At 38.4% G+C, this 26,085-nt stretch overlaps 1 protein-coding gene across 8 annotated transcripts; it reads left to right on the top strand.

The window, feature by feature from the left end:
• The first annotated feature begins 2,257 nt into the window (after positions 1-2,257).
• ICE2 (interactor of little elongation complex ELL subunit 2) lies at positions 2,258-25,469 on the top strand. Of its 8 annotated transcripts, none has more exons than XM_058846465.1 (15): positions 2,258-2,353; positions 3,238-3,342; positions 5,464-5,731; positions 6,316-6,435; positions 7,696-7,830; positions 8,194-8,310; positions 9,384-9,543; positions 11,019-11,203; positions 11,662-12,616; positions 14,665-14,843; positions 16,278-16,407; positions 20,642-20,726; positions 20,817-20,867; positions 21,904-22,159; positions 22,832-25,469. In XM_058846465.1, the coding sequence occupies exons 1-15, from the start codon at positions 2,325-2,327 to the stop codon at positions 23,018-23,020; spliced, it is 2,964 nt and encodes a 987-aa protein (XP_058702448.1). In that variant the 5' UTR covers positions 2,258-2,324; the 3' UTR covers positions 23,021-25,469. The 8 variants fall into 8 exon arrangements, with proteins under 8 accessions (XP_058702448.1, XP_058702451.1, XP_058702453.1 ...); XM_058846466.1 differs by lacking the exon at positions 2,258-2,353 and adding an exon at positions 2,531-2,908; XM_058846473.1 differs by lacking the exon at positions 2,258-2,353 and adding an exon at positions 3,093-3,117.
• Positions 25,470-26,085: the final 616 nt, after the last annotated feature.

The raw sequence follows: 26,085 nt of genomic DNA, 5'->3' as shown, positions 1-26,085 counted from the left end.
TCTGTCTTAATTTTTTTGTCAGTCGCATCTTCCCTGTTTTTCTGAATTATGGTTTATTTATTATCCTTATTCCTTAAGGAACGCACTGATACACAATTAGGCTATATGTATATTAGAGCTGTTTTAGCATGTACTTTGTGTTTTGCTCAGCAGCAGGGAAACAAGATGACCCCCAAACACCTTTTAAGCTCCCCTTTTGGCCAACAAGAGCTTCAAACCTTCTCAGAATGAAGGTGGGTTAATGTAGCTTCCCTCTATTTGAAGGTGTCTTATTTGAAATCGCAATTCACTACATCAAGTGCAAAACACAAGAAATTTGCACAAAACCCTCCCACTGAACGCTCCCAGCAGAAATACTACTTCAGGTCAGATCTAAATGAGAATTTGAGTGTCAAAATTGAAGCTTTAATAACAATTTAGGTATCAAAAGTCAAAGGTGCAATTCCCCTCTGCTATGCTAACTTTGGGAACACCTGAATGTGTCAGCAGCATGCCTGGTCTTAAGACTTCAGGCATGTGAAATTCTCCTTCTGCACCTACCCAGAAATGCCTCCGTCTTGACAGAGCTTTTAACAGCTCAGTATTTATATGTCTGACCACGATCCAGAAATAGATTCTAACATTCATCTTTGAAGCACTGTGTCTGGAAGCAGCCTTCACCTACAGATTAACTCTACAAAAAAAGTAGTGTGATAACTCTTAGAACAGTAGCACTAAGCAGTGCCATGTGTTCTACAGCAGCTCCATGTCTACAGCAGTCAAGACACTGAAAACACAGATTTAATTTTCTTAGCCTCAGGACATGATTCCTGCCCAGTCTTCCCAGTCACAGGAGAGTTCCCAACCACCAAGATACAACTTATGGAACAGCTTTATAAAGAACTGTATAGTTCTATATAAAACACAGGAATTTTTCTGAAGTGAAACAAACTGAAGACTCCCTCCTGTGCCTGCCTATAAGGAAAGCTAAACTACCTTAGGAGGTGGTGGGTTTGACCTCTGACAGATCCACAGAATTGCTGAAGGTTACAAGGACTTCAGAGGTCACAGGCAGGGCTTCCTGGAGCTAGTTGCCCAGAGCCGTGCCTAGCTTCTGAATATTTCCAAGGATGCTGACTCCAAAACCTCCCTGGGCAACCTGTGCCAGGGTTTTATCACCCTCACAGTGGAAAGCTGTTTCTTGATGTTCATGTTTATGTCATGAAAGTACCAAGATCACCAGTAGAAAGTAGCATTATTTTATAAAAAAAGAAACAAAACAAAACAAACCCACAAAACCCACAAACACCAGATATTGCAGGTTTTAGAGAGATGCAGCCTGAAGCAGGATTTAAGCTGCTACATTCACCAAGATAAGTGTTCTCATAATTCAGCTACAGAACTGCTAACATACCTGGGTTGGGAAGTAAGATCACTCCTTACAAGGGGGTAATTCTACGGCTAGGCTCTGGGTGGGTCTATCCAGTGGGAGAGAAAACCTTTCTGCGTCTCTAAGATAAACAAATCAAGAGGGCAAAATTAAAATCACTGTCCTTAAAACTGATCTGCAAGCAAGCTGAAGACAGCCTTGCTGTTGCGTTTGGAAATAATTCTGAATAACCTCTGGGTTCTCATGTACTTGTGTAATAGTGTCCCGTTTTAATCACAGAACACCAAGTACACACTCTCCCCTTATAATTTCCCCTCTTTAGAGCAGTGACCGGCATCACCTTTTCTTGTAACACCACAAGCAAATGAGTTGCCATCACCAGACCTATGGGTTCTGAGAATACCCGAATTCCACATTTTACCACACTGGGAAGCCTGCCCGTCAGTTAAAAAAGGTTTTGCGATTCTGCTCTCGAGAAGTGAGTCAGGGAAACTGAACGCGTAAGAGAAGAAGGAAACGATGAACATAGCCGCCTCTAAGGGCGCGCCAGTCCTCACACGCGGCTCCAACCCCTCAGTGACACGCCGCCCCCCACCACCCCCGCACTGCCGGAGCGGTAGGACCCACCCGAGCCACCCACCCTCTGCCCAGGGCCCCACCTCTGAAACACCCGGGGAGGGGCGGGATTTGCCGCCCGAGACATCCAGACCCCGCCTCGGCCCCGCCTGTGAACACGGAACAAATCTCCCCGCGCAGTTCGGCTCCGCGCCATCATCCGCCCCGCCCGCCACAAAATGGCGGCCACACTCTGAGGTTCTGCTCGAGTCCGTGTCCCCATTGGCCGGTTCAGAACACCTGACCCATATGCCCGGCGCTGATTGGCCAGTGCCCAGAAGGGTTTGCGCGGTGGTGAGACGGGGAACCGCGAAGTTGCTGCCCTGAGGGCTTTGTTAAGATGGCGGCCCCGGGGCCGCCGCTGAAATGGTGAGCGCGTCTCCCTCTCCCCGAGCGGCCTGGCCGGGCGCGCCTGCGGCGTGGGCGACGGACACAGCTCTGCGCTGCCCCGTCGGGTGCAGAACGCGCCGCGAGCCGGGGGGAACGGGGAGGGCTCGGTTCCCGCCCCGGCGGGCGCCGCCCCTCGGGCGCGTGCGCCATTTCCTGCCGCTCCCGGCGGGGGAGCGGGAGGAGCGCGGGCGGCCCCTGGGAGCGCCGGGCTGTGGGGCCGCGCTGAGGGGCTGTGAGGGCGGGCAGATCCACCGCGTGGGTTCTGGGCACGGACCTTGTTTGTGTTTCTAATACGAAAAGCTCTGCAAATACGTATTTCGCCTCTTTAACCCTAGAGAGGCGAGATAGGTTGGAATTAGTTTGTGACGTAAAACATAAATAAGGTCTTTGCTCGTACCTTCCGCGAGGGTTAGGAAGGATGGGATTGTATAAACCCCGTTCACTTGAACTGCTATATGAGGAAAAAGAAAAAGGCAATCTAGGTCATATCCGCGTAGAAGACAAGAACAAATATCTTTTGAAAAGTTAAAGCTGGTCTGTTTCTCTCAAGAATTCCAGTGATTTTATCCCAAAGTTAGTGAAAGTGTGAAACTCGCATCAGAATTTCTCTCCCCATACCTAGAATTGATATCTTGTATTAATGAAATTCGTCTATATTGTAAAGAATACATATTTTACTATGGAAGAACATAAGGCATTAGTACGTACATAACTTCTGTCAAGAGGAAATCTGGAACCACTGTGTAGGTAGCCTCTTTTTTTTTTGTATAAATTAATTCTTGTTACTGTTTCTCAGGGGCAGATGTGGCCTTTTATTTTTGTTTGTTTTGCAATATATTTATTTTTAAATTTTCTTTTATTAGGGATATCCCAGCAAAAAATGGCCAAGAAGTATTTTTTTCCCATGAACTTTATGAAAAGTACTCCTTGTCTCTGAGCCTCTCTGAACTCTGGCATTTATCAAAAAGGTATATTATTTTATCATTTTGTGCTCTTTGTTATCATCTAATGGATCCCCATACTGTTTTGGGGAAAGCTGCATGTTGACTAGCACACTGGGTTTTGTTACTGACTCCTTGGGCCAGCTCTTGGCCTGTGCTTTATCTATTGTGAAACCTCAGAAAGCAGCAGGAGTCCGGGTTGAGTCCTTTGGGACATGAAGCTGTGTGAACACAGGCAGTACAGGTAGTTTCAGTGTCATTTTTATATTACCTTAGGTTGAAGAAGTAGAATAACATCTATTTCACATAGTGAAAAGTGTGGCTCATGCTGCTCAATCTGAGCAGACTGTATTTAGACACTTTGTTTAAGAGGTCATTAAGCTGATAAGGGAGGTGAACATGATGCCTGGTGCACGAACCATCACACTGGGAGGAATGTGGTTAGGAAACCATGTAAGTGAGGAAATAGTTTGTTGAAAAGGGGTCTTACTGTGTTTTTAAGAACTGACAGAGTGTGCATTTGAGGGGGCTACCTGTTATATCACATTTCTTCATCCCACATCTTTAGCTAGAGAAGACTGTTCTGGTTCGTACCTATTGGAGCAACTTCCCTTAAATTAACAAGCTGCAAGCACAGCCTCACAGCTTGTTACTGGTACATCTGATACTACTGTGGGATTCTTCCTTAGAAGAGTTTCTGGAGTGGGATTGTGGCCAACTGTGTGTGGTTCGAGTGGGTTTACAACCAGAAGGAGCCAGAAAGGTTGCACCTGGTAAAAAACAGAAGTTGATGGAACTGGGTTGTGTGGCCAGAGTCATGAGGAAGAGAAATTAAACCTGTTGAAGCAAGTGTGAAAGTAAAAGCTGGAGGAAATTAGCTAATTTTGGGGAGTTTCTCGTAGGTATTTACAAAAGTGTATGTTCCCTTGGTGCAGAAGCAGTGAAAGCAGGTTGTTGATAAAATGAAGGGGAAAAATTTAAGCCGTCATCTCAAATAAAGTATAATGCTGTAAATATGGACAGAAAAGCTCTGTCAGATTATTTTGGTTTGCACCCCAATGAAGACTGTGACAGCAGTGCATACTGAAATGATCTTGATGTGCTGCCATTTCATTCAGTGCTGAATATAGCCAATTTAAGCTGCTAGAATGTCTTGATGTTCTTACACTGGCATATCTGAGTCAGCATCTTGTTGCTGCTACAGCTTAATTAAATTTGCCAGTTTGTGCCACAAGGATGGACACATTCTCATATTTACAGAGACAGCTGTGAAGTGTTATTAAGAACTGTGGATGTGATACTGCTGGGTTTGAATGACACTTGAGATGTTTTCTACTGCTGAAATAGTATCTTAAAAATATGATTTTTCCAAGATCACCAGTTAATGTTCATTTTGTTAGCCTTGAATATTTTCTCTCTTAAGTACAATTATTTTAAATAGACCAAGGCTAGGCTGGTTGGCCTTTGTTTACTGGAGTTATTTTAAGAATGAGCTTTATGTTACTTCTTTATTGTTAGAACAGCTATGCCTCTTGCCCTAGCCTACTATTATTTTTGGTGACTGATTCCAGCATTGTTTAGAGAAGAAAATTAAATGCTTGATTTGTGTACTCTGTAAGAATTTCTTCATTAAAATCTGGAATTTCTATGTTACAATGAAGTAATTTTAATTTCCTTCTTCTTCAATGAAAGAAATATTTAATTAGAAAAAGCCTTTCTCCTTTACTGTCCTTTACAGAATGGACTGACATCCAACCTTTGTAAGTGCAAACAGTTTCTGAACACTGGCCATCAGTGACTGATGAAATGTGGAGATTCTTTATATTTTTGTTAATAATGTGTGTTTCCAGAACAAAGAATGTGTTTCATATTTAGCTTGTTAGCACCATTTAAAAACAAAAAAACAAACCTACCTTTTTTGGTTTGTTTGTTTTTAAACCAGTTGCAGACCTGCTGCTGGCACTAAGGGTTAGTTTGATTGTACAGGTGAAGTTTCAGAATAAGAACAGTCCTCTGGTGTAGATAGGAGTTTGAACAGCAGTGTCTCTCAGATCAGTTCAGGTTTGCACAGCTGCCTTTATTGTTTCTGACCAATATTAGTATTTATGTGAAGACTGCAAATTCATTCATTTGTTGCATTTCTTTCAGAGAGGCAAAGAAAAATGTGGAGGCATTGGCAAACCCTTCAGAAAACAGACAGACGTGTAGCATGCAGGCTGCAGAGTCACTTGAGGTGGACACTGAAAGCCCAGCTAATGACCATCCTCTTCCAGAGCCCAGACTCCCCTATCCATTTACCTCTTGTTTGACTGAGAAGGAGCAGAAAACATACTTATATCTGATGACTAAGTTCTCAAAAAAAAGAAACCATTTCCAAGTTACTGCAGAAAGTCAAAGGGAATTTTTCACATACATGGTAAGATATGAACATATGACCATCACGAAGGGACTAATACAACTTTTTTTCCTACAAAGAATAAAAGAAAAGGGAAAAATTGATTTTCAGTTCAGTTTGTCATAATTAATTGTCCTAGAATTCATGGTATTATGGAAGGTAATAAAAGTTTGAAGTATTCAGGATAAGCTTTTTAATAGAAATTGAAAGTGTTTATGGTTATTTCATTGAAATTGGGGGTTTGTGGCTTTTTTGTTTTGTTGGGGTTTTTTTTTCAGTGATCTGAACAACTGAGGGTAAGTGTAGATCTTTTGACAACTGACCAAACAGCCCCCCAGCCCTCAAAAAAGCTTTTTTTATTTTCTGAGGAGGAACTTACAAGTTGTCCTTACTGTGATTTTAGCATTTCATAGTGGCACGGGCCATGCAAATTTTTTTTTTTGCTTAAGTGAAACTGAACGCTTGCCAAGTTGAGTAGCAAGTGAAATCCATTTCTTCCCTCATATCATTACCTGTACTGTCTCTCTGGAAATTTTGTTGGTTACATATCTAGCATAGAGATATGTATGTTTTGCCTTAAAAATAGATTTGTTTCCTTCCCCCAGCAAATGAAAGAAGTAGTAAACAATGAAATTGCAGAATTTATGAAGTTTGCCCAAAATGCTGCAAAGAGCTGCGCCCAAGATTATGATGCCATCTCTGAAGATGCCCTGTGTTATACTGAGGTAATTACCAATGCCATGCTGAATTCCAGCCCTAGAACTGCTCATGGGATGTGATGTTCCCTGGCCTGCTGCTGATTTTGTGTTGGGATGAGACGGGGAAGTGGCCATTTCCCTAATGCTGTGCAGCGTGGCTTGGCCTGTGGTTCCCTGGAGCCAAAAAGATGTGATAGAAGGGAAATAACTTTTTACAGTGCTCCAGAAGTATTTATTCATCAAATAAATAAATTGCTCCTTTATATTCAGTAAAGGAAGAGCTGCATTTTCAGTATGCATTTCCATTAGGAAATGGTTCCTAGATGTACACTGCTGGACAGAATGTTAAGCTTTCCTCCACAGGAAAGCTTAGTAGCATGTCACAGTAGCATGTTAAAAAGTCACTTTATTTAGAAGTGACTCGGGCTTTAATCGTAACCCTTTGCAAGTTCATGCTGTGTTAAATATCTCCTTTGATGATTCTAAGATCAAACATGTATGCAACTTCTGGTATTGTTCTTGGGTTTATAGTACATTTTTGAAAAAAAATCCAGGATATTATTTCATTAAACTTTGCTGTTACTGGGCTAACACAGAGTTTGGGCACATGTGAAAGACAAACACCTTGCTTTCCTTTTTTTGTCCCCTAAATATTGGGATTTGGTTTGCAATTTTGTATCTTGTCATCTGGTCACAAATATATCTCCAGAATTCAAGTCCTATTTATTGTTAAAACCCTGACTTAAAAATGAAATAGAGGCCCATATTTTGTTTTAACCAATACTTGCAGAAATACTTCATTCTAGTTACTAAATAAAATCTAAATATCCTAAACACTTAATTCAGATATTGTAAAAAATTATGTAGAGTTGACATGATAGTGAGTTTCAACACAAGTGGAATCACCCTCTGCCTTTAGCTTTGTGACTTTTGCCTAGGCTTAGTGTAAGCTGGGTAATAACACAAAAAAATATTACTTCCTGTAAAACCCAAGATAAATAACTAAAAAGAAAATTGCCTGCTTTAACACATTTCAAACTGTACTGCACTGCATGTTTTTAATGACTGGCCTGAGCTGTGTGCATGCATTGTAGCCTTTCTTATGAAGGGCTGAGGAGAATCTGGAATATATTGCAGTTCTCATAGCTGTGATTGTAAGAGTATTACAGATCTGTATTGGTACCTGCAAGTTTTTAAATGCAACTTGAAACTGCAGAAAGAAAGCTTTTCAAAATTAAATTCTTATGAAAGATACAAATGTGTAAGTTATTATTCTTTTTGTGTTAGGAATTGCTACGTGCGTGTATTGGACATGTGCAGAAGTATCCAGAGTTTTACACCCTGCAGGAGATCACAAGTATCATGGGAGGAAAGTTTCATACACAGCTGACCTTTCGGCTGGAAAAAAATCTTCTTGCAATGGTAATATCTTGTGTACACATATTGGGTTTGTGGGGTTTTTTAAGGAGGTAGAATTACATCAGAATGATGTTATGCAAGGATTAGGGATTTTTGCAACTACTATTCAGTTCTTGAGTTAGGAATTCTAATTTAAAATTTAAATTATTAATTAAAACTTTTAATAAAATTATTTTGGTAGTCTGTTAACACTTTTCACCAGATGTTTGCCATAAAAAGATTACATTAATAGTGTGCTTTCTTTTATCGCATAGCTTTATAATGCACCTGTGTAAATTCCTAATATTTTTCATCATAAGAAGTGCGGTGTTGGGTGAGCACGATTGCTGTGAAAGCTATTTTTTGACACTGCTTGATTTCCCCCAGGGTACAGCAAGACGTGGTCAAACAGATTTCTCTTCCATGCCTGTGCAGCTGCCCACAGATTATAGCACTGTTGCATCTATTATAACCCCAGAAAAAAAGGCTCATGTTATGCATAATGTAAGTAACGTTTTATTGTCATTTTTAAGGCATATTCTGTACAGAAGTGCAATCTGATCCTTTTTATGTGTTGAACAGTTTTTCTACTGCATTGGACCATTAAATAGTTGATATTTCTCTTTGTGTTCTTCTACTGTGAAAATCGGAGTTTTCATTCTGTAGAACTGAGTTTTTGGACTGTTTATGCCATGTAATTTTTTATCAGTTAATTTAATGAGTTTTTTCACATACCAAAACCCAAACTTTCAACAGAAGCACTGTAATTTCAAAGACACTTGCTGAAGAAAGAAGCAGGGGTGATGCAGGAGAATGGTATAAGCCTCAAAGATGTTGAAGCTGTAAACAGAACCCTTCTGATGATGTCTCAGGTGGCAGAAAAAAGAACATAGCTGGGTTTTTCTTACTTCTTTCATGGCCCTCAGTGCTCCTGGACTTCCATTATCTTCTTAGTCCTTGATGATGTTCTTCAACTTCATGAGCATTCCCAGCCTCCTTCCTTCATGGAAATAAAGTTTTATAAACTTATAAAGTTTAACAATTTTATCATTTCAATTCTGAATTTTTATTCTTGATGATTTTATATTTAAGGTTCTTTATATCTAATTACTATTGAAACAACTGTTCAGTTTTAACCAGACTTCAATAACAGATGTCTTTATTGTGCTGTTGCTTACCTTGTAAAAAGATCTGTAGTGTATATTTGTTAGTTAATCTGGTTTGGGGGATTTTTTTTGCTTCAGTTTGCTCCCATATTTCATGATTATCTAAATTCCTATTCAACCTAGCAATTCAAATGTATGGAAATTAACTTAAAACACAAGTTTCAAAGATATATTTTCTTATGCTGCAATGTGAATGCATAAGATTCAGCTGAAAACCTTCAGGGAAGTTTTTTTTCTCTTTCATTTAATTTTGAAGCCTGGGACTATAGTCTCTGAACTTTTGTGGTGGGTAGGGGTTGCATATATCCATTTTTAGTTGGGTTTGGAGTTTTTCTTGTAAATCTAAATTTATGTGTATTTCTTGAAAGAAAATCTTTGAAAGAAATAACTTTTTTTTTTTTTCCTCTTTAGGATATTAGTTCAGATTCAAATGCAGAAAAACTTGCTTTGAAATACTGTCCTCAAGTTGTTTTAAGTAATCAGTCGTTATTTACTTTACTGAATAATCATGGACTAAACTACAAGGAACAGTGGGAAATTCCAGTTTGTGTTAAAATGATCACTGTTGCAGGTATGGGATGTTTTTGTTACAAAACTATGGGGGGGTTGTCCAAAGAAGCTGGAAAGCTGATCCAGGATCACTGGATATGGTTTCCTGTACCTTTTTCCACCTTGTTACTGAGAAGAGTAACAACCTCTACAGTTACCACCCTAAACTTTGCATTTGGACATTCAACCATTTTCCACCTGGGGAAAAAGAAGCTGAAACAAAAACCAGTTAAAAACAGTTTTGCTTTTAAACTGTAAGATGTGCAACTTGGGAAGAAAAAAACTGCATGAAGCTATTAAAATTCAAGTGACATGATTTCAGTAAACTGAAAAACCAGAGAAATTCAGAAATTTTATGAAAAAGCAAAAAGCAAACATTTTCTGGAATTAAGAGGATCTATTTACATCACAGAATAGTAAGTAAGGAATTAACGTCTGTGAAGGTAATTTTTTCAGTTGCAACAGAAAATGTTTCAATAAACTGATGAAGTCATCTGACTGCTTTACTTTAGTTGTCAAGCACTTCTTCAGTAATTTTAATAATAAATTTCCTCCCTTACACTTTCTAAACACAATACGGTTTATTCAAGTATTTGTAATTTTTATTGTGCTTTTTATACGCTCTATGTAGAAGAAGTGCTTTTTACACAAGTTTCTTTAGGACACTTACAGATAGTAAATAAGCTATCAAATACCTGCAACATTTACAAATTTTCACTTTCCTAAGAGAAGTTTAATGACTTGATCAGTAAAGATAATGCCTCATTTCTTTTGTAGCAGAATTACAGTTTTTAAGCTTAATTTTTGGATCCAAGATTAACACCTAAAGGGCATTCAGATTGTGCTGGAAATACACAGTGGTTCTTGAAGGGTTTCCCTGCAACTTCCTTTTCCACTTTTCACTGTAATCAGCCCCTTTAATTTATGTTTTTTTGTAAAACAGGGAGGCTGTGTTCACCATTTGCCTTGGTTTTCTGTTGTGGTGGGCTTTTATTTTTGGGTGATTTGTATGTGTGTTGAGGTGCAAACAAAGGAGTGGGGCAGCAGAGCCCTGACAGAGTTAACTGATCAGAAGAGAAATAAACTGTAGCTATCACTTGGGCAACGAGACTTAAATAAAAGCACTGAGTTTCAAACAAGGAAGAAAAAAAGATCTTTTTGGAAAACGGGATACATTTGATGATATGATGCTGTGTAGGAAATGATGAAACCTCAGTTCTTATTTTACAAATTCTCTACTTAGAACTGCATTTGAAATATGTTCAGCTATTAATGTGGTGTATATTACTGCTGCAGGATCATAATAATTCACACTGTATCTGGACATACTTTTATTTTCTGTTGTTAATGAATGAAAGCGTCATTTTTCATTTCTTCTGGTGTGGATGTGCAGTAGATTTGACTGTAATTGGAAATTGAAAGATTTTTTTTATTTAAGTTATACAGCAGTCTTTCTTCCTTTCATTTAATATGTACTCAATCTCCTTTCTTGGAAAGGTAGCAAATCAGCCAAAGTGGCTTATGTTGATCCACCTCTGATGAGAAAAGAAATGACAGTAAGAGAGAGGAATCAAATCTTCCATGAAATTCCAATGGATTTCCTAGCAACTAAAACATCTTACGTTTCAATTTCTGATGTATCAATGGACAAACCAGCTGAGGACAACCTGTTTCAGTGGAATGTATGTAGGTTCACATATTCTTAAAAACAAGTAAAACTAAAAACTTGTGTTAAAATTTATAAGTTACTTTTTTGTGATAAAGAGAAATTTAAGTTTTCTCATGGTGATTTTCTGTTGCTGAGTTATAGACCCTGTTGGAAAGTGTCTGTCTGGTTCCTTTAAGTGCTTGGGCATTTCAGCTTTAATGTTTACTTAATTAAAACGTCTTTTGATCAATTTGCTTCAGTGGAAAAAGTTCTGTGAACTTTTTCTCTTTAGAAAGGCCTTTCAACTCGTAGAACCCAAGATATTCCAAGTTAAACAAGAAAAATTGTTTTTCAATTACTGTTCCTCCTTCCTAGCAGATATGGATGATAGAATATTTTTTTGTGTCTTCTGTTTGGCAGTGTCTTGTTTCTTGGTTTGTTTTATCATTTTGGCATTTTTTAATTTTATTACTTCCTCATCCCTGTGTTAAGGTGTGTTCTGATACCTACCAGTGCAGGACAATTCCTCCTCCAGATGACACAGGAATGGACTTCGATGTTGATGTTACAGAGCTTGAAACTTTTGGAGCAGCTACCAAACTCTCAAGAACTTGTAAAATGGAAAGTACTTTTCCTGCAGCTAGTAACACTGCTAATGATTTATCTCATGGCTTAAAAATGGGGGAGAAGAATTCATCTGCCATAAACAGCGGAGATGCAGAGGAGAAAAACACCCTTTCTGAGCAAGAAGGTTCAGCATGTGCCAACATGCAGCTTCCATCATTAGATGGCACTCCATGCTTCAGGCCTCAAGAACATTCTCCTTGTAAAAGCTTTCAGTCAGTGGAGGTAGAACTGAACAAAGCACAGGATGTCATGACCAAGGAAGTACTGGACACTGAAACAAAATTAAATTCTCTATCTGTTGCTGTGAGTTCTGAGAAAGAGCCCGATGCTGCACAGAGAAAAGAGACTTACAGTTCTTCATGCAGCAGTGACACAGATGAAGAGCGTTTGGTGATTGATTCAGAGTGTACAACCACTGCTTGTTGGAAACCAGCTGAACCAACCACTGTTTCTTGTACTTCAGCAGAGACTGTCAGATCTCCTTCCCCTACCCAGAGTCCTTTAGCAAGCATCACTGACTGCTCAGATACCATGGATCAGAGAAAAAAAGCCTCCAAGAAACCTCCAAGAAAGTTATCCAAAGAATTGGATCCTGTTGGGCAAATTTTGGAAATGCAGACTGAACTTCTCAAGTCCCCTTCCCAAAAAGCTTATGAGCCAGTGGTGAGCTGTGACAATTCTAATGCTGTGCCAGCCCAGCTGCCTCAGTCCCCAAAAACACTGATGACCTCCAGCACAGAAACTGTGCCAGCCCCAGCCTCCAATCCCACCCGCTCCTCTAGAAATACCTGGACATGGCTTTTTGAGGGAGTGCCAAAGAGTAAGTGTGGTCATTGCATAAGGAGGAAAATTGAACAGAAAGCACTTTACCTCCTTTATCTGAAGAGGGTCTCAATAGTGCATCTGTTACATCTGTTTAGAGATGTGACTCAAGTTAACAGTACCTTCTCTGTCTGGGAATTACTGTCTTGCATGCAGAAGGGAGCACTGGCAGCTGTTTGTCCACAGAGGTGAATGTGAAATAGTGTTTTACTGTAGAGACAAGTTGTTATACACAAGGGTTTTAATCAAGGAAAATAAACCATTTGGTAGTGGAATGAGTTATTTTTGCACAGAAATTTAAATATTTGAATTGTCTGGTCTGCAGAAGTAGTGTCTTGTCAATCAAGAGTAGAATTATTTTAATTTTTTGTAGAATAAAAATTAATATTTAATATTTTGTAGAATAAAAATTAAAAATTAATTTAATTTGCAATTAAAAATGGGGAAAAAATTAAATTTGTATGTCTTAAGTTTTGAGCCTTCTGGTTCAGTTGCAGTTGCTTTACTCCCAGCACTCTGTCCCAGAAGGCAAATGAGGATTGACTACAAGCCACCTCTCCAAGTTTTCAGGCAATTAGCTAGGTATTGAATCTATGTTGCACCTGGACCTTAGCCCAGAATTACAAGTCGTGAAGATTCTGGAGACCATGGCCCTGGAGGTTTTCCTCACATGCCTGAGTTGCTTCTGAGCTCTGTACAGCTGAAGTTAGAAACACTTCAGTGTGTCAGATAAATACGCAAGAATCAGACAGGTTGTGTTAGGACAGATACTCTTCTCAAATATTTAATTCCAACAAACCCGTGCTTTTTGGTGGGAAAACATGTTTGGTATTTTCTGAGGAGGTATGCATTTGATCATGTAGGAATTATTACTTAACCTATAGGTTAACACAACTAATTCCATTTTAGTTGAAATTGTGTTATCACTTCCTTCATTTTTATTGATTTAAATGAATAATTGCTAAAACCATGTCTCCTCCCTCAGTTTGAAAGGCTGAGAGGCATGATGCTTTATTTCTCTGTCTGTTAAAAAGGTATAGAATTCAGATGTTTTATAAGAGACTTTTCTTTAATAGAGATTGTAAATCCAGTATTGCCAACATGTCTGAAAAGTGACTGTGTATGAATAGAAGCGTAATTCTACAATTCAAAAGTTCTATAGCAAGCTGAGAAACCTTTCTGTGTCTATTTTGCAGAAAGCCAGATTTGAGTTACATACCTTACTAATAGAGAATTACCTCCAGTTCCTTGGCTAATATCTTCCACAGTGTGCATGTACATAAACTCCAAATTTTATGTTCAATATATATTTGTTCATAGCGCTACCCTGTTTGTAGGTGTAGTTTTGACACATTTCCACATTATCTGCAGGACAAAGAGAGAAAGAATTGGATACATTTTTAGAAATGCAATTTGGAGTCTACTGTGTTTATTTGAAACATTTTGTTAAAATGTTTCTAAGGGTTGAAGGGGTGTTCGGTAATGTACTGCAAGCTGCACTGGGATATTCAGTAGCATCTCGTCAATACCCTGGGATCCAGATTGAAGTTGAACTCCATGTCTAGTGCAGAGACTTGTGCTGCCATCCATACCTGAGACTTGAGCTATTTCAGCAGCTGATGAATGGATGGCAGCTCTCAGTAGGCATTCATTGTAAATAAATTTTTTCTCTCCTTTGTGCTGCGTGTCTGTGGCTTAAAAAGCAGCTTTTGAACTACATTTATACATGGAGTCTCCCATTTGGAGTTCTCTCTTTGTGTGAGAAATCTAATGATGTAGGATTATTTAAAAATATACTTTTTAAGAATAAATGTTTCCCAAGTGTAATTACTTTTAATTTTATTTTTTTTTAATATGTAAGTGACTTTGTTGTGCCTTACAAAGTAGTTTTCACCCCAAAATCTTAGGAAACAAAACAGATCCTAGAATTTAGGAAAAAAACAACAAAACTGAACAAATAACTCTACTGCAGGGGAAAAAAGCTAATCAGCTTCATGGTAAAGAGTGTCCAAGCTTGTCATTTTCTGGTTTATTCATTTTCTCTAGGAAATCTGTCAAGTGAACTTCAGCTGCTTGAAGAAGACCCTTCAGAGTATCAAGCACCTGAGGAAGGCAACGTTGTTTACAAGCTCTTCAGTTTGAATGATCTGTTGTTACTTGTGCGTTGCAGTGTGCAGAAAGTCAAGCCACTGACACAATACCAGAAAAAAAATAAGGCCCAAAAGGTAAAGATTTTGTTTTCAGCTTTTTTGGGTTTGCTTTTTTTTAAAAAAACAGCTGTGCTCAACTGGCATTTCTGGGATTCCCAGTCCTTGATAGCATTTGTGCTTTGACTGAGACAATTGTGACTTTGCAGTATGTCTTCTGTAAGTAAACATTTCCTATAGCAAGACAGGGAAAAATAACTTGTGATTTCTTTAAAGCTACTTGATTACAAGATAAGGAAGTGTGATTCTCCATTTTTTACTACAGTAATATGCCTGAGTAAGGATACTCATGTAAACAAAAAGTAATTTTGAACCATTCTTAAAAGTTAATGGAGTAATTAGGGGTTTGCCCCAAGGCTTTGAGAATGTTCATGATCATAAATACTTTCAAGCAGGATTCAGCCTTGCTATCATGCCTAGTTAAGCAGAGAAATAGGATATAAAATGAGCAACAGAGAACACAAAAAGAGATTCTATTTGTTCTGCTTGAAAATACTGTGTCATTCCTTAGCAAATAGTTTCTCATGGAATTGAGTGGTTTGGCTGCAACTGTAATCAAAATACTCCTTGCAGTATGAGGAGAAGGAAATTTTATTCTGTAATTCTCAGTAATTTGTAATTTTTTTAAGGAGTCCTCTGAATCATTCAGCAGATTTGTTGTGGTATGTCCTTCCTGAGAATCCCAGATTTACAGCAGGCAGGTGTTTTGTGAGGTGCTTGTGCTTTGTTGAAATGGAAATAATCATTCTAACTCTGATTACTTGCCAAGAGTCTCTGCTTTGAATCTTATTTTGAAAAAATCCCATATTTTTGCTATTAATCCACTGCTCATAAATGCCTGGGAATAGCTGTTTAGTTACTCAGAAACCGATCACTTGTTGATTTTTTTTAAAATTTCTACTGAAATTTAAGCTGTGTGTTGTCAGTAAGAAATGACAGTGTTCATTAGGGTTAACTCTCACTAGTTAGGGTAGCCTCTGATTTCAGTTGAGAGTCCAAGCATTAGGTTCTCATTTCAAGTGAGATTCTGACAAGAGTGATAAACAGCAGAATTCTGCTAATAAGCTAATTAGAAATGTGTATTTTTTTCTTAAATTGCTGCAGGGGGCAGTAGAGCACAGAAGTATAAACTTGAAATTAATTTAGTCACATGGAAAAATTACTAAGTGGCAAAATTTTATTATTTGTAAAAGCTTTCCCAGGCCTTTTTTTGTTTTTGTTTTTTTTTTAACTTTCCCCTGTCCATTTCATCTTTCTCTGTAGAAAGTCTCTGTACTCCAAAGTTTCTACTTTGGATTTCATAGAATGTGAACCTTCAAACAAAGTCTCTGAAATGAAGTTGCTTCAGCTGTGGTGGAGGACTGTGATTATTTTAAACTATCAAAATGTAGTTAAATTGTGGATGCTTTTGGACAGTGATTGCTAATTTTTTTTTCATCTTCTCTTTTTCAGCTGACTCCCATATTCCTGTTGCCAAAACTAGAATACCAAGCCTACTACGGTGTCGAAGCTCTTACAGAAAGTGAAGTGTGCCAGCTGTGGACACAGAGTATGCTGCATTCTAAATGCTTATTTTATATTGGTAAGTTCATGTGTTGAGTTTTTGCTTAAGACACGTGTATATGTGAGTATTTGTAGCATAATAGAAGAGATACATATTTATTAAAGGTATATTCCATATATCCTTTTTTACTTTAACTTTCTAATTTTGTTTTTTCACATCTATCTTCAGTAAGTTTTTTGTCTAAAATTTGTTGGGTAATGGATGAGGATATTCCAACTTTGGTTTTAGATAATTAGTATCCATGTCCTGTAGAAAATGCTATATTCATGTTTGTACAATGACATTTTAAAAGTCAGGAAAATTTTAATGTTTGTTGAAATATGTCATGTAGAGATATTAAAATGATATTTATAAAGAATGTGACCAGATTGTTTTAACAACCATTTTAATGTATGGAGAGCTTTCTGATACCAATTATCTTGTAATTAATAAGATTTTAAAAAGGGAAAATTAGCAACAAAGTGGTTAGTTGATATTTAGAATATGCTTGGCATATGCTACTGAGTGAGTACCATCCTGTTTATACAGTGACTGAATGTTCTGCAGTGGGGCCTGCCTTGCCTTCTTGTAGAAACAAATCTGGGTTTTAGGTTTGTTGTGGCCTGTGGTTGCCTAACCTTTCCACTTTTGCACTGAATTACACTTTTGCTGTTGTCTCACAACAGAATGCTATTTTAGAAATGCTAGCTTCTCTGTTTTCCAGTTTTTACATACAAACTACGCAAGCTATCATAGAATTATTAGGATTATGTGAAATCTTATGTATTTGCCAATTGCAACTTAGTCTGCTCTCTTCATTCAATGAAAGTTATATTTCTAATTTTAAACTTTAAAAGCAGTATTTGATGTGTTTTTTCCATTCCATTAAAAAATAAATCCTTGTGATGAGTTAATTATGTGCAGAGTTCTCTATTTGTAACTGTATCTCAGTGTACAGTACAGAGGCCTTGCTTCTCTCCAACAAGCAGACCGCTATTCTGAGTGCATTCTGGGTATTTATACTGAGGAGATATCCAGCATGCTGAGCTGCACTACAGCTGGGCTTCCTGCAGGAGATGTTATCCAAGTTTTTATTAACGTTTCTAGAGTGGCAAGCAGTGTGAGGAAACAGTGAAGTGTGGAGAGAGGGCTGATGTTTGCTAAGTACACGAAGTGGAGAGGAGTGTCTATCTAATCTCCCATCAGTTACAGGATACTGAACGTATGGCTTGCGCAGGAGTTTGCAGACAGCTCATCCAGCCACCTCCCCATTTTATGGAGGCTCTGGGAATGTAGGAGAAAGTAGGCTGGGTTTGCAGGTGTTGCTGCAGATGAAGAGCCACAGGGCCCTTCCTTTCCAGCACAGCTTTCCTCTGTGTGTCTCCTGTAGGTACCTGCAGGTACCTGACAGGCAGTGCCCCGGGCCAGCAGGCTGCAGTGACCTGGCCTCCAGCACATCTGCTCCCCTGCTTGGGATAAATGACATGTTTGTTTGTCAGCTCCTGGATACACTCTTTTTCCAGAAGCAAGCCCTGGGGTGCATAGGAGTTCTCCTTTTGTGGGCTCTGAGAAGGTTCAGGATTCTGTGGGCTGTCACTGTCCTGCACAGTAGGTGGGTACTCCCAGCCTTTGGGGCAGATTCTTGGTACTGCCATGTAGTTTCTTATAGAGGTAGGCAAAAAAAATGTGTGGAGGTAAGTATCCATTCTATGACACAGCATCTACCACAGTTTTTAATAGGAAACTATTATCATATTCTACTTGGGGAGTCTTCTGCTCTTGGTATATTGCAAGGTAGCTATGAAATTCTGCCTTTCAGTTTGTATTCCTGAGGGAGCTGTGAAAAATGCAATGTTACAAGTGTCCAGATTTACCCAGTGAGCTCTTTGCAGCAGAGAGCTTTGTCCTGAAACTCCAGGGACAGTTCTCTGCAGGTGATGATATCCTTGTGTTATGGGCAGCTTAAAATGGGGTGGATCTCTCATTCGCTGTCACCAATTTGATACCTGATGGTAGGACTACTGCAGTGATCTGTTCAGTGTGAGGAGAAGGGCAGAGAGCTTCTGAAATCATGCTGTAATTTGAACTATTTTAAGTAAAATTATGTGTTCTATAATAAGATAATTTTTAAATCAAACATTTTATAAAGCCTTAAAACTTACTGCTCTTTTTAAATTTTCCTCACAGTATGAGTGTGGAAGTATGGAACAACATGGTTTGAAAACTATGATGTTACTAACACAATACCTACAACTTGCATTCTTGATCAGACACTTAAGCCTTTAACTTTTATGCATGTAGCAGACTTCAGTGGTAAACTGCACAGGTGTTTTTGGCTCTTGAAAAAGCTTAATTCACTGTCTCAACCATCTCTTGTATTGACAAGTAAGTATGGATGAAAAGTTCTTTGGACCTTGGTCTATGCCCCATAATTGTCCAGCATTGTTGTGTGTGATAGAGGGAGGATCTCAGCTCCGTCATGACTCCGCAGTGCTGCCAGCTCAGAGGTTGAGACAGAAATCAGGCACGTAACCATGGCCTCCTGCAGCAGCTGAAGGGGGGGAGATGAAGTTGAATTTTTTTTAGGATGTTCTCAAAAAGCAGAGATACTATCATCAAAGAGTGCTGTCTTCCTCTTGCTAGCAAAGGACCTGTCTTGGTTGTTAAGTCCCCTTCCTACTCAGACAGGAAATCCTGCATCTGCAAAGGCAGTAATCTTTGTGACTAGCTTCCCAAATAAGGCACTTGTACTTGATCTAACCAGTAAATAAAGTTGTGATAAGCTTTGCTGATTAATGGCAGCATTTTACCCTGACCATTACTCACTTATTTGCATTAAGTGCCTAAGCAAAACTTTCTGCAAGAACAGTTTACCTTCACATGAATGGAATAGTATTGGCCTTCAAATTAAGATTATTTGAAGAATGGATTGGAAAAAAATACTTAGTGTATGGGTAACTTACTACATGTCAAGTATTTTCAATCAGTCACTTCTCAAATATAAGATATAGTTATATAAACTAGGTGGAAGTAGTTCATAGATATCTTGTAATTACTGGTTTTTTCCCAGTTATGTTGTCAGTGTGTTCAGAAGTAGAGAAGTCTGGTTTGAAGAGGGGCTGTCGAGGAATACAGAACTCAAACAGATTTTTTTAAATTATATTTTTAATAATGACTTCAAGTCTCTTTTTGAAGTCAGCAATGTAGAATATAAAATTTAGCTGCTTAGTCTTGCACAAAATATCAAGAAAAACAACAAATGTACTGTGTTTAAAAGAAATCGGTTGTGCCTGGTGCATATTTTTTAATTTGTTAAAGTGAGAGTTATTACTTAGTCTTCTTACGCAACACATTAACTTGGTAATGGATAGCTTGGAATATGAAATGCTTTGATTTAGCAGTTTTAACTATGCAGTTGAAGCATTTAGACTTCCTAAGAGAGCACATTTATAGTAAGACGGTAAATTCCACTGAGTAGGCTGTATTTCATTATGCTACATTTTCCTCATCCTCCTTGTGGGAGCTGAAATAGAATAGATTTCTGGGAAAACCTCAGCATGAGAAAGAACTAGAAGGCAAGGTACAGTTGTCAAGTCCATGTCCAAGCTATGCTGGTGATCCTTATTGCTCATCAAGTGAAATGTGGGCTAAACTGTCCTTGAGAGCCTTTATTTTAAAAATGTTATGAGGGGAGCTTTGAATTGTTGCTTCTTATTGTGTCAAAGACAGTCTTTAACAACTTGCCATGATCAAGGCCTGAGTTGTAAATTGTAATTTCTCAAGTGAGGAAGGGGGGGAAAAATCAAGAGACAAAGGTCAGCATCCCCAGAAAGTCATGCAATAGGTCCGAATAGAAAAGCAAGTACATTAAATGCAAAAATAAATTTATTGTTAAAGATAAGTTTTCAGAATCTGTCCAGTGAGGAAGCAAAGTGATAAGGGTCAAATGAACCTGTGAACTTGTCAAATGAACTGATGAGATTAAGGCCATGGCAAGGTATGGTTGTGTATCCCACACACCACCCAAGATGTAAGGTTTGCTGGAGTCAGGCATCTCCTGCCTTCAAAGGACAGTCCAGGAACAGATGGCTGCACTTACAGCAGCTGCACATTTTACTTTCTGTTATGGTGCAACACTGATAAACACTTTAACTGTTCTATGCCAAAAGAGCTAAGTTTTTTATCCTTTTAAAAAGGCATTAGGTCTGCAAATTATGCTCTTACATTTGTTTGGTTTTATTTTTAGTGTATTAATTGAATTTCTTTTTTCCAGGACATATTGATGCTTTTACATCAAAGCTTATTATGCTAGAAAAGGTTTCTCAAGAAACTTTAAGAGAAAAACTTGGATTGATTAAGTGAGTATTTTTAGTAAGTTTTTTTAGCAATGAATTTCAAACCCTAACAAGCCTTGCGAGTTACTACTTTCGCTATTTTTTCTTTCACAGGCCTGCAAATTCATTAAATATACTTCATCATGTTTTGAAAAAGGTGTCTGAGTAAGTTCTCAATTTTTGTTCATTGTATTTGTTTGCCACATTTCCCAACTCAATTTCTTCTGTAGAATGCTTGTCTACTCTGATTTTTATTTCTTCATATACATGAAGAAATTAATATTTTACAGGTTCTCTTAGGTCTAGCATAGCATAATGCAATACTGTGTAAAATGTGCTGGTTATTACAAGGTTTGCATAAATGATACAAAAGAATAAGAACTTGAGGCTTTTGAACCAGTTTTTCAAGTGGGGAAACTGGACTCTTAGGAGCTGAGTAAACAGTTCACAGGGGTGAGGTGTAATATTATGTATACAGGCTGACACATAGAGTTTAGGCATTTGGGTTTTGTTAGTCTTCCTGCTTGATTTGTAGAAATAACAGTGCTCACTTCTGCTTGCCTTGACTTACAACAGCCTGTTTTACTCTGTACAACATTGCAACCTTTCTCCTGCTTCTTTATGTAGATACTTCAAGGCTTTCAGGCTGCATCTCAATTTTTTTTTTGTGAAGCAGGCTTCTTGCAGTGAGTTGAGTGAAGCCTTTTCATTCAATTTACAGAGGGGTTTTCCTGCTCTTTATAATTTCTGTAGGTTCATGATTTTTGACTAAGATTTTTGATACGGGCAGCTGGTTGACTTTTCATCTTCCTGAAAACCTGTTTAATCCACTGTGTGTTGAAAGCTCATCTGTTCTTTGTGTCTGTGTCCACAGATATTGTTCTTTTTAAGATGCTGGTTAAGGAATTAGAGTTTGCCCAACATGGAAGGTTTTCAGTGTATGCTTACATGTTTAGTTGAATATGATGACAGTCTGTACATTGTTGATAAATTAATATATTATGAATGCATTATAAATACATTCATTAGTAGGTATTTATCAATACAATTTAATTAATGCTTTCTTGTGCACAGTCTTTTTGTAAAATATCTAAAGATGTTCTGCTTTTGCGTTAAGAACATATTAACTATCCTGATCAAATAAAAAAACTCCAAAAAACATTTAAATAATATTTCTAATTTTGAACTTTTGTCATTTTAGTTTAGAGGAAGGCTCTTACTTATTGACTCATGCTGCAGGAGATTCATCAGTTGCAATTTACAAAAGTTCTCTTGACAAGAGCACAAGATCATCCTATAACTTGCACAAAGCTCACTGTGATCTGCCTGCTGTACCTGCTACTCTCTCAGTCCCATGGGTTCCACTAGATCCCAGCCTCCCTTTGCCCTACCACATAAATCATGGAAGAGTTCCATGCACCTTTCCACCTGCACCCCGGGAAGGGTGGAAACAGAAGGTCAGTATCTCACTTGATGGAAAAGCAGATTAGCAGTTTAGGAATGACCTATTTCAGTCCCTTGTAGTACAGCTGATGTAGTTTATCTGTCATCTTTGGGGGTCAGAAATTTTTTGGGAATTCATCCTGCTTTGTAATTTTTATGTTGGTGAATAAGCGATGCTTATCATGCTTTGGAAATTTCCCAAAGATCCTGCTCTCACTTTTTACTATTTTTGAGGTAGTATGGCCCTTTAAAAGTAAGATTTTCAAGCATTATTTTTCTTCAGCAGAGACTTACTCATTTGTGTAAGAGCCATGTGCTATCTGTGCCCAGCTTTGTGCACTGCGGGATGGTTTGTAGGTTGAGTTACATGTTGTAGCCCCAGCCTGACTTCATTTGAAGGCAAAATTGTCATGCATCCATTCCTAATTACCCTTTGGTGTCTGCCAGAAGGAAATCCAGGCAGGCAGGGAAGAGGCAGGATTGGTCACTTCTCACTGGTGACTGAAGGCCAGCTGTGCCAGTCCAGATGTGCCCTGTGGGTCTGTTTGAAATGACATAAAGTAGAAGGCAGTTGTCTGAATGTAGTTGTATATGTTTGTGCTCAACACAGATTGAAGATTATTAATTCTAGTAATTCTAATTTGGTTTTCTGAGGTTTTTTTAATTCTCTCCTCATACGTGTTTAGATGACTGGGGTGACAGGACAATCGGACACACCCCAAGAGGGAAAGCCAGTATCTATGGAAACAAAAGGCAAGCCAGCTAAGCCTGTTAGAAATGAAGGTGTGGCTCCAAAGAAGCTAAGGAAGAATTTCTTCAAGCAAAGAAAAGTGAAGCAAAAGTGGAAAACTAAATTCAACAAAATGCAACTGTAGCAGGAATAAGCCTGAAGAACAAGAGGACACAAAAAATCTGAGGTTTCTTGAGGCTTCAGGGGAACCAGGATGAGCTGGCAGGGGAAATGGCTCCAATAGCTGAAGCATTCTCTAAACCTTTAACCCTTTGGTACCTCAGGGGACATGTTTGTAGTGAAAACCTCAAAATCAGTCAGAGAAAAAAAGGATGTGGCTGCAGCCACTTGGCTGGCTATGAGGAACAGTGTGTCTGTCTTCTGTTGGTCTGGTGATTTTTACACGAAAACTGCATCTTGAAGAGTTGAAGAGTGAAGCAGTGGCTGACAACAACCTCTAATACCATGTAACAAGGAAAATAGTTTTTCAGCTTTCCCAATTCTTCAGATTCACTACAGATTTTTGTTCTCACATATTTTAAAGATGTATTTTACTTTGTGCATTGTGTATTGAGGGAACAACTTGGATTTAATTATTTAGCTTTTTCAACATGTGGTGTCTACTGACTTTTAAATAACTTATAAAAATATATTTTTATTTTCAGAGTAGTGCAACAAATGAAGGACAAAAGCTGTGTTTATTTGAATAGTAAGGGCCATAAATTTGCATTGGGGAACTTAGAAGTACAGCTAAACAAGTAAAATAGTAACAGAAGGGCTGTATTTTTGCATGTTTAAACTGCTGTGACAAAAAGCAGAGGTCTTAAAGGTGTTCTTCCAAGTCTTTTGTTTGGACTGAGGAAGTTACCACACCTGATCAAGCATTCTTCTGTTCACTGGGACTTGATAGGACATGGTTTAATGTCATAAGGGTAAAAATAAAAAAGAAATTGTTTACTGGAGTATACCTGATAAAAAATCCTAGAGGTAGGGATTTTTTTGAAATCAGGCCTCAGTAATCAATGTGTATTAAAATCTTCTTTGTGAAATACAAAGCATTTTGTGATGTGGCTTTTTTCCAACTGTTAGATATATTTATTTGGTTGTTCAGTTTATTCTTTTTTTGGAACTCTGCTTGTTTTATCTGCAGTATTAAGCTATTGACAAGCTGAACTTGTGTTTGCAATTTACAAATAGTTCTGATTCAAAATCCTAAATGCTTTAATGACTTCTCATAGTATGAATACTTTAGCTGTGAGTCATTTTTCGCAGATAACTGATTCTGTCTGGAGGATTCAAGGCAGTTTTCAGTTTGTGTATTTAAAACTTTTTGCCAGACTTGTATGGAATTTGGTTTCCCAATGCCGTTTCATGAGGTAGAAATGTATGGTCTGTTTGTTCATCTGTCTCTATGCCTGTTACATTACACTGGTATTTTACTAATTATAGGATACTAATTGTAGAACTGCAATGGAGCAGCCTGTGCTGCTGCTGAGCATTGTTGCATTGCAGGTGCGAGACTTCATCTCTGCTAAGGCTCCTGCAATTCTTGTTGGCCTGATCATGCAGGTTGTCCAAGTCTCTCTGAACAGTGGCTCGTGGGTCCACTCTGCCTCCCTCTTCTGTCAGCTTGGTGTCATCTGCAAACTCAGGGAAGATTAATTCGGTCACATTATCCAGCTGGCACAAAAATACTGAGCAGTGCTGGACCCTGAGAAGTTCTCTCCATGACCAGCTCACCTGGTTCAGCTTTGAGCTACAAACCACTGCACCAGAAATGGAGGAAAGCCTCTGAGGTCTTCCATGGTGTGTGAGATCACCGATGGATGTCTGGTTCTCCCCTTTCACTGGTGTTTGTTAGGTGTCCAGACATTTTGAAGTTAGTCTTGGAGGATTGGAGGAGATGTTCTGACCAAGCAATTGAGGTGACTGTTTGGCCTGTGTGCAAAACCATGGAACTTTCAGTTCTTCATGTTAATGTGAATGGGTTATTGGCTGTGAAATCTGAATTTTCTTTATTTCTGTAGTAACGGGAGTTTTTAGACATCATTTGCACTGTGCACTGATAAACTGCTTCCATTCCCATATGTGACTGGCTAAATCTCTTCACCTTTTCTGTCTGACTGCAAATACTTCTAGGAATAAAATAGAAGCTGTCTATGTAAAATACATTAGGAAAGATTTGCTGCATTTTTTTTCTTCTTCTAATATAGCCTAGCAGCTGGAAACACAGAAAACTGGGACCAAATGACCAGTCATGCAGTCTGGTGCTGAAAGGTGGGAGATGCCAACAACAAGGGACTCTGCCCTCCTCCATGCTGTGAAGCTCAGTAGCAGTTACTGAGCCATTTGAAGAGGTATTTCTTTTGCTTCTCATTTGTTTACCCTGTGTTTTAAATAGCAGCCAGCTTCCAAAAGAATATAAAAGTCAGGTAAGGTGTAATCTTTCAGAATTCTTAATGCTGACCTGCATTTAAACTTGCTTCTATTTCTGCTGGTAGAAGTTGCACCATTTTCAGTCTCTCTCCCTGTTGAAGTCTGCGTGTGTAACTTTTCTCAGATGCTTATATAACTAAGTCTTTCTTTCTTAATAAAATATGTCTTTTCCTATGGTGTGGGTACAGTCCTGCCCAGAAACACTGTCATTGCTTAGTATGCTAAGTTTCTCTGTACTAAAAATATATGCACCTTTTTTTTTGTTAAGTTGCTCTTAAAATATATTTTTCTATAGATATTAAACTTTGTTTGCAAGTTCAGATTCTGTTCCTGTCCAAATCATGGCACTAAAAGATTTTCAAAGATACATTGCTGTATTATCTATTTCAAATTAAATTTCCTTCTCAATGCCAGAAAATGCCTTTGATGGCCAGGTGACAGTGTGTTTAAGTATAAAGCATTTGAATTATGCCCTACTTAGTGTAGATGGAAGATTGTCAGTGGCAAGAAGCTGGTTCAAGCCATTCTGAGCCTTTGAAACCATTTCTGAAGGTTTGTAGATGATCTTAGGCTGCTCTTACTCATGGCTGTGTCTGTAAGGTGAGCCAGTCCCCATCTTGCTGTAGGAGTGAGGAGACATTGTGATATACCTTGCTGAGGGATTTTTTGTTGTTTTTATGCAACTGAAATATACTCCCAAGTTTTAAATTGTAGAATCATTTAGTGTCATGATTATTAAATAGTAGCAGTCCTAGTGCAGCCTTCAGGGCATTT

The sequence above is a fragment of the Poecile atricapillus genome, chromosome 11 (genome assembly GCF_030490865.1).
Source record: "Poecile atricapillus isolate bPoeAtr1 chromosome 11, bPoeAtr1.hap1, whole genome shotgun sequence".
NCBI lineage: Eukaryota > Metazoa > Chordata > Aves > Passeriformes > Paridae > Poecile > Poecile atricapillus.
The sequence above is the reverse complement of the archived record's forward strand: the minus strand, read 5'-3'. Positions and strand labels throughout refer to the sequence as shown.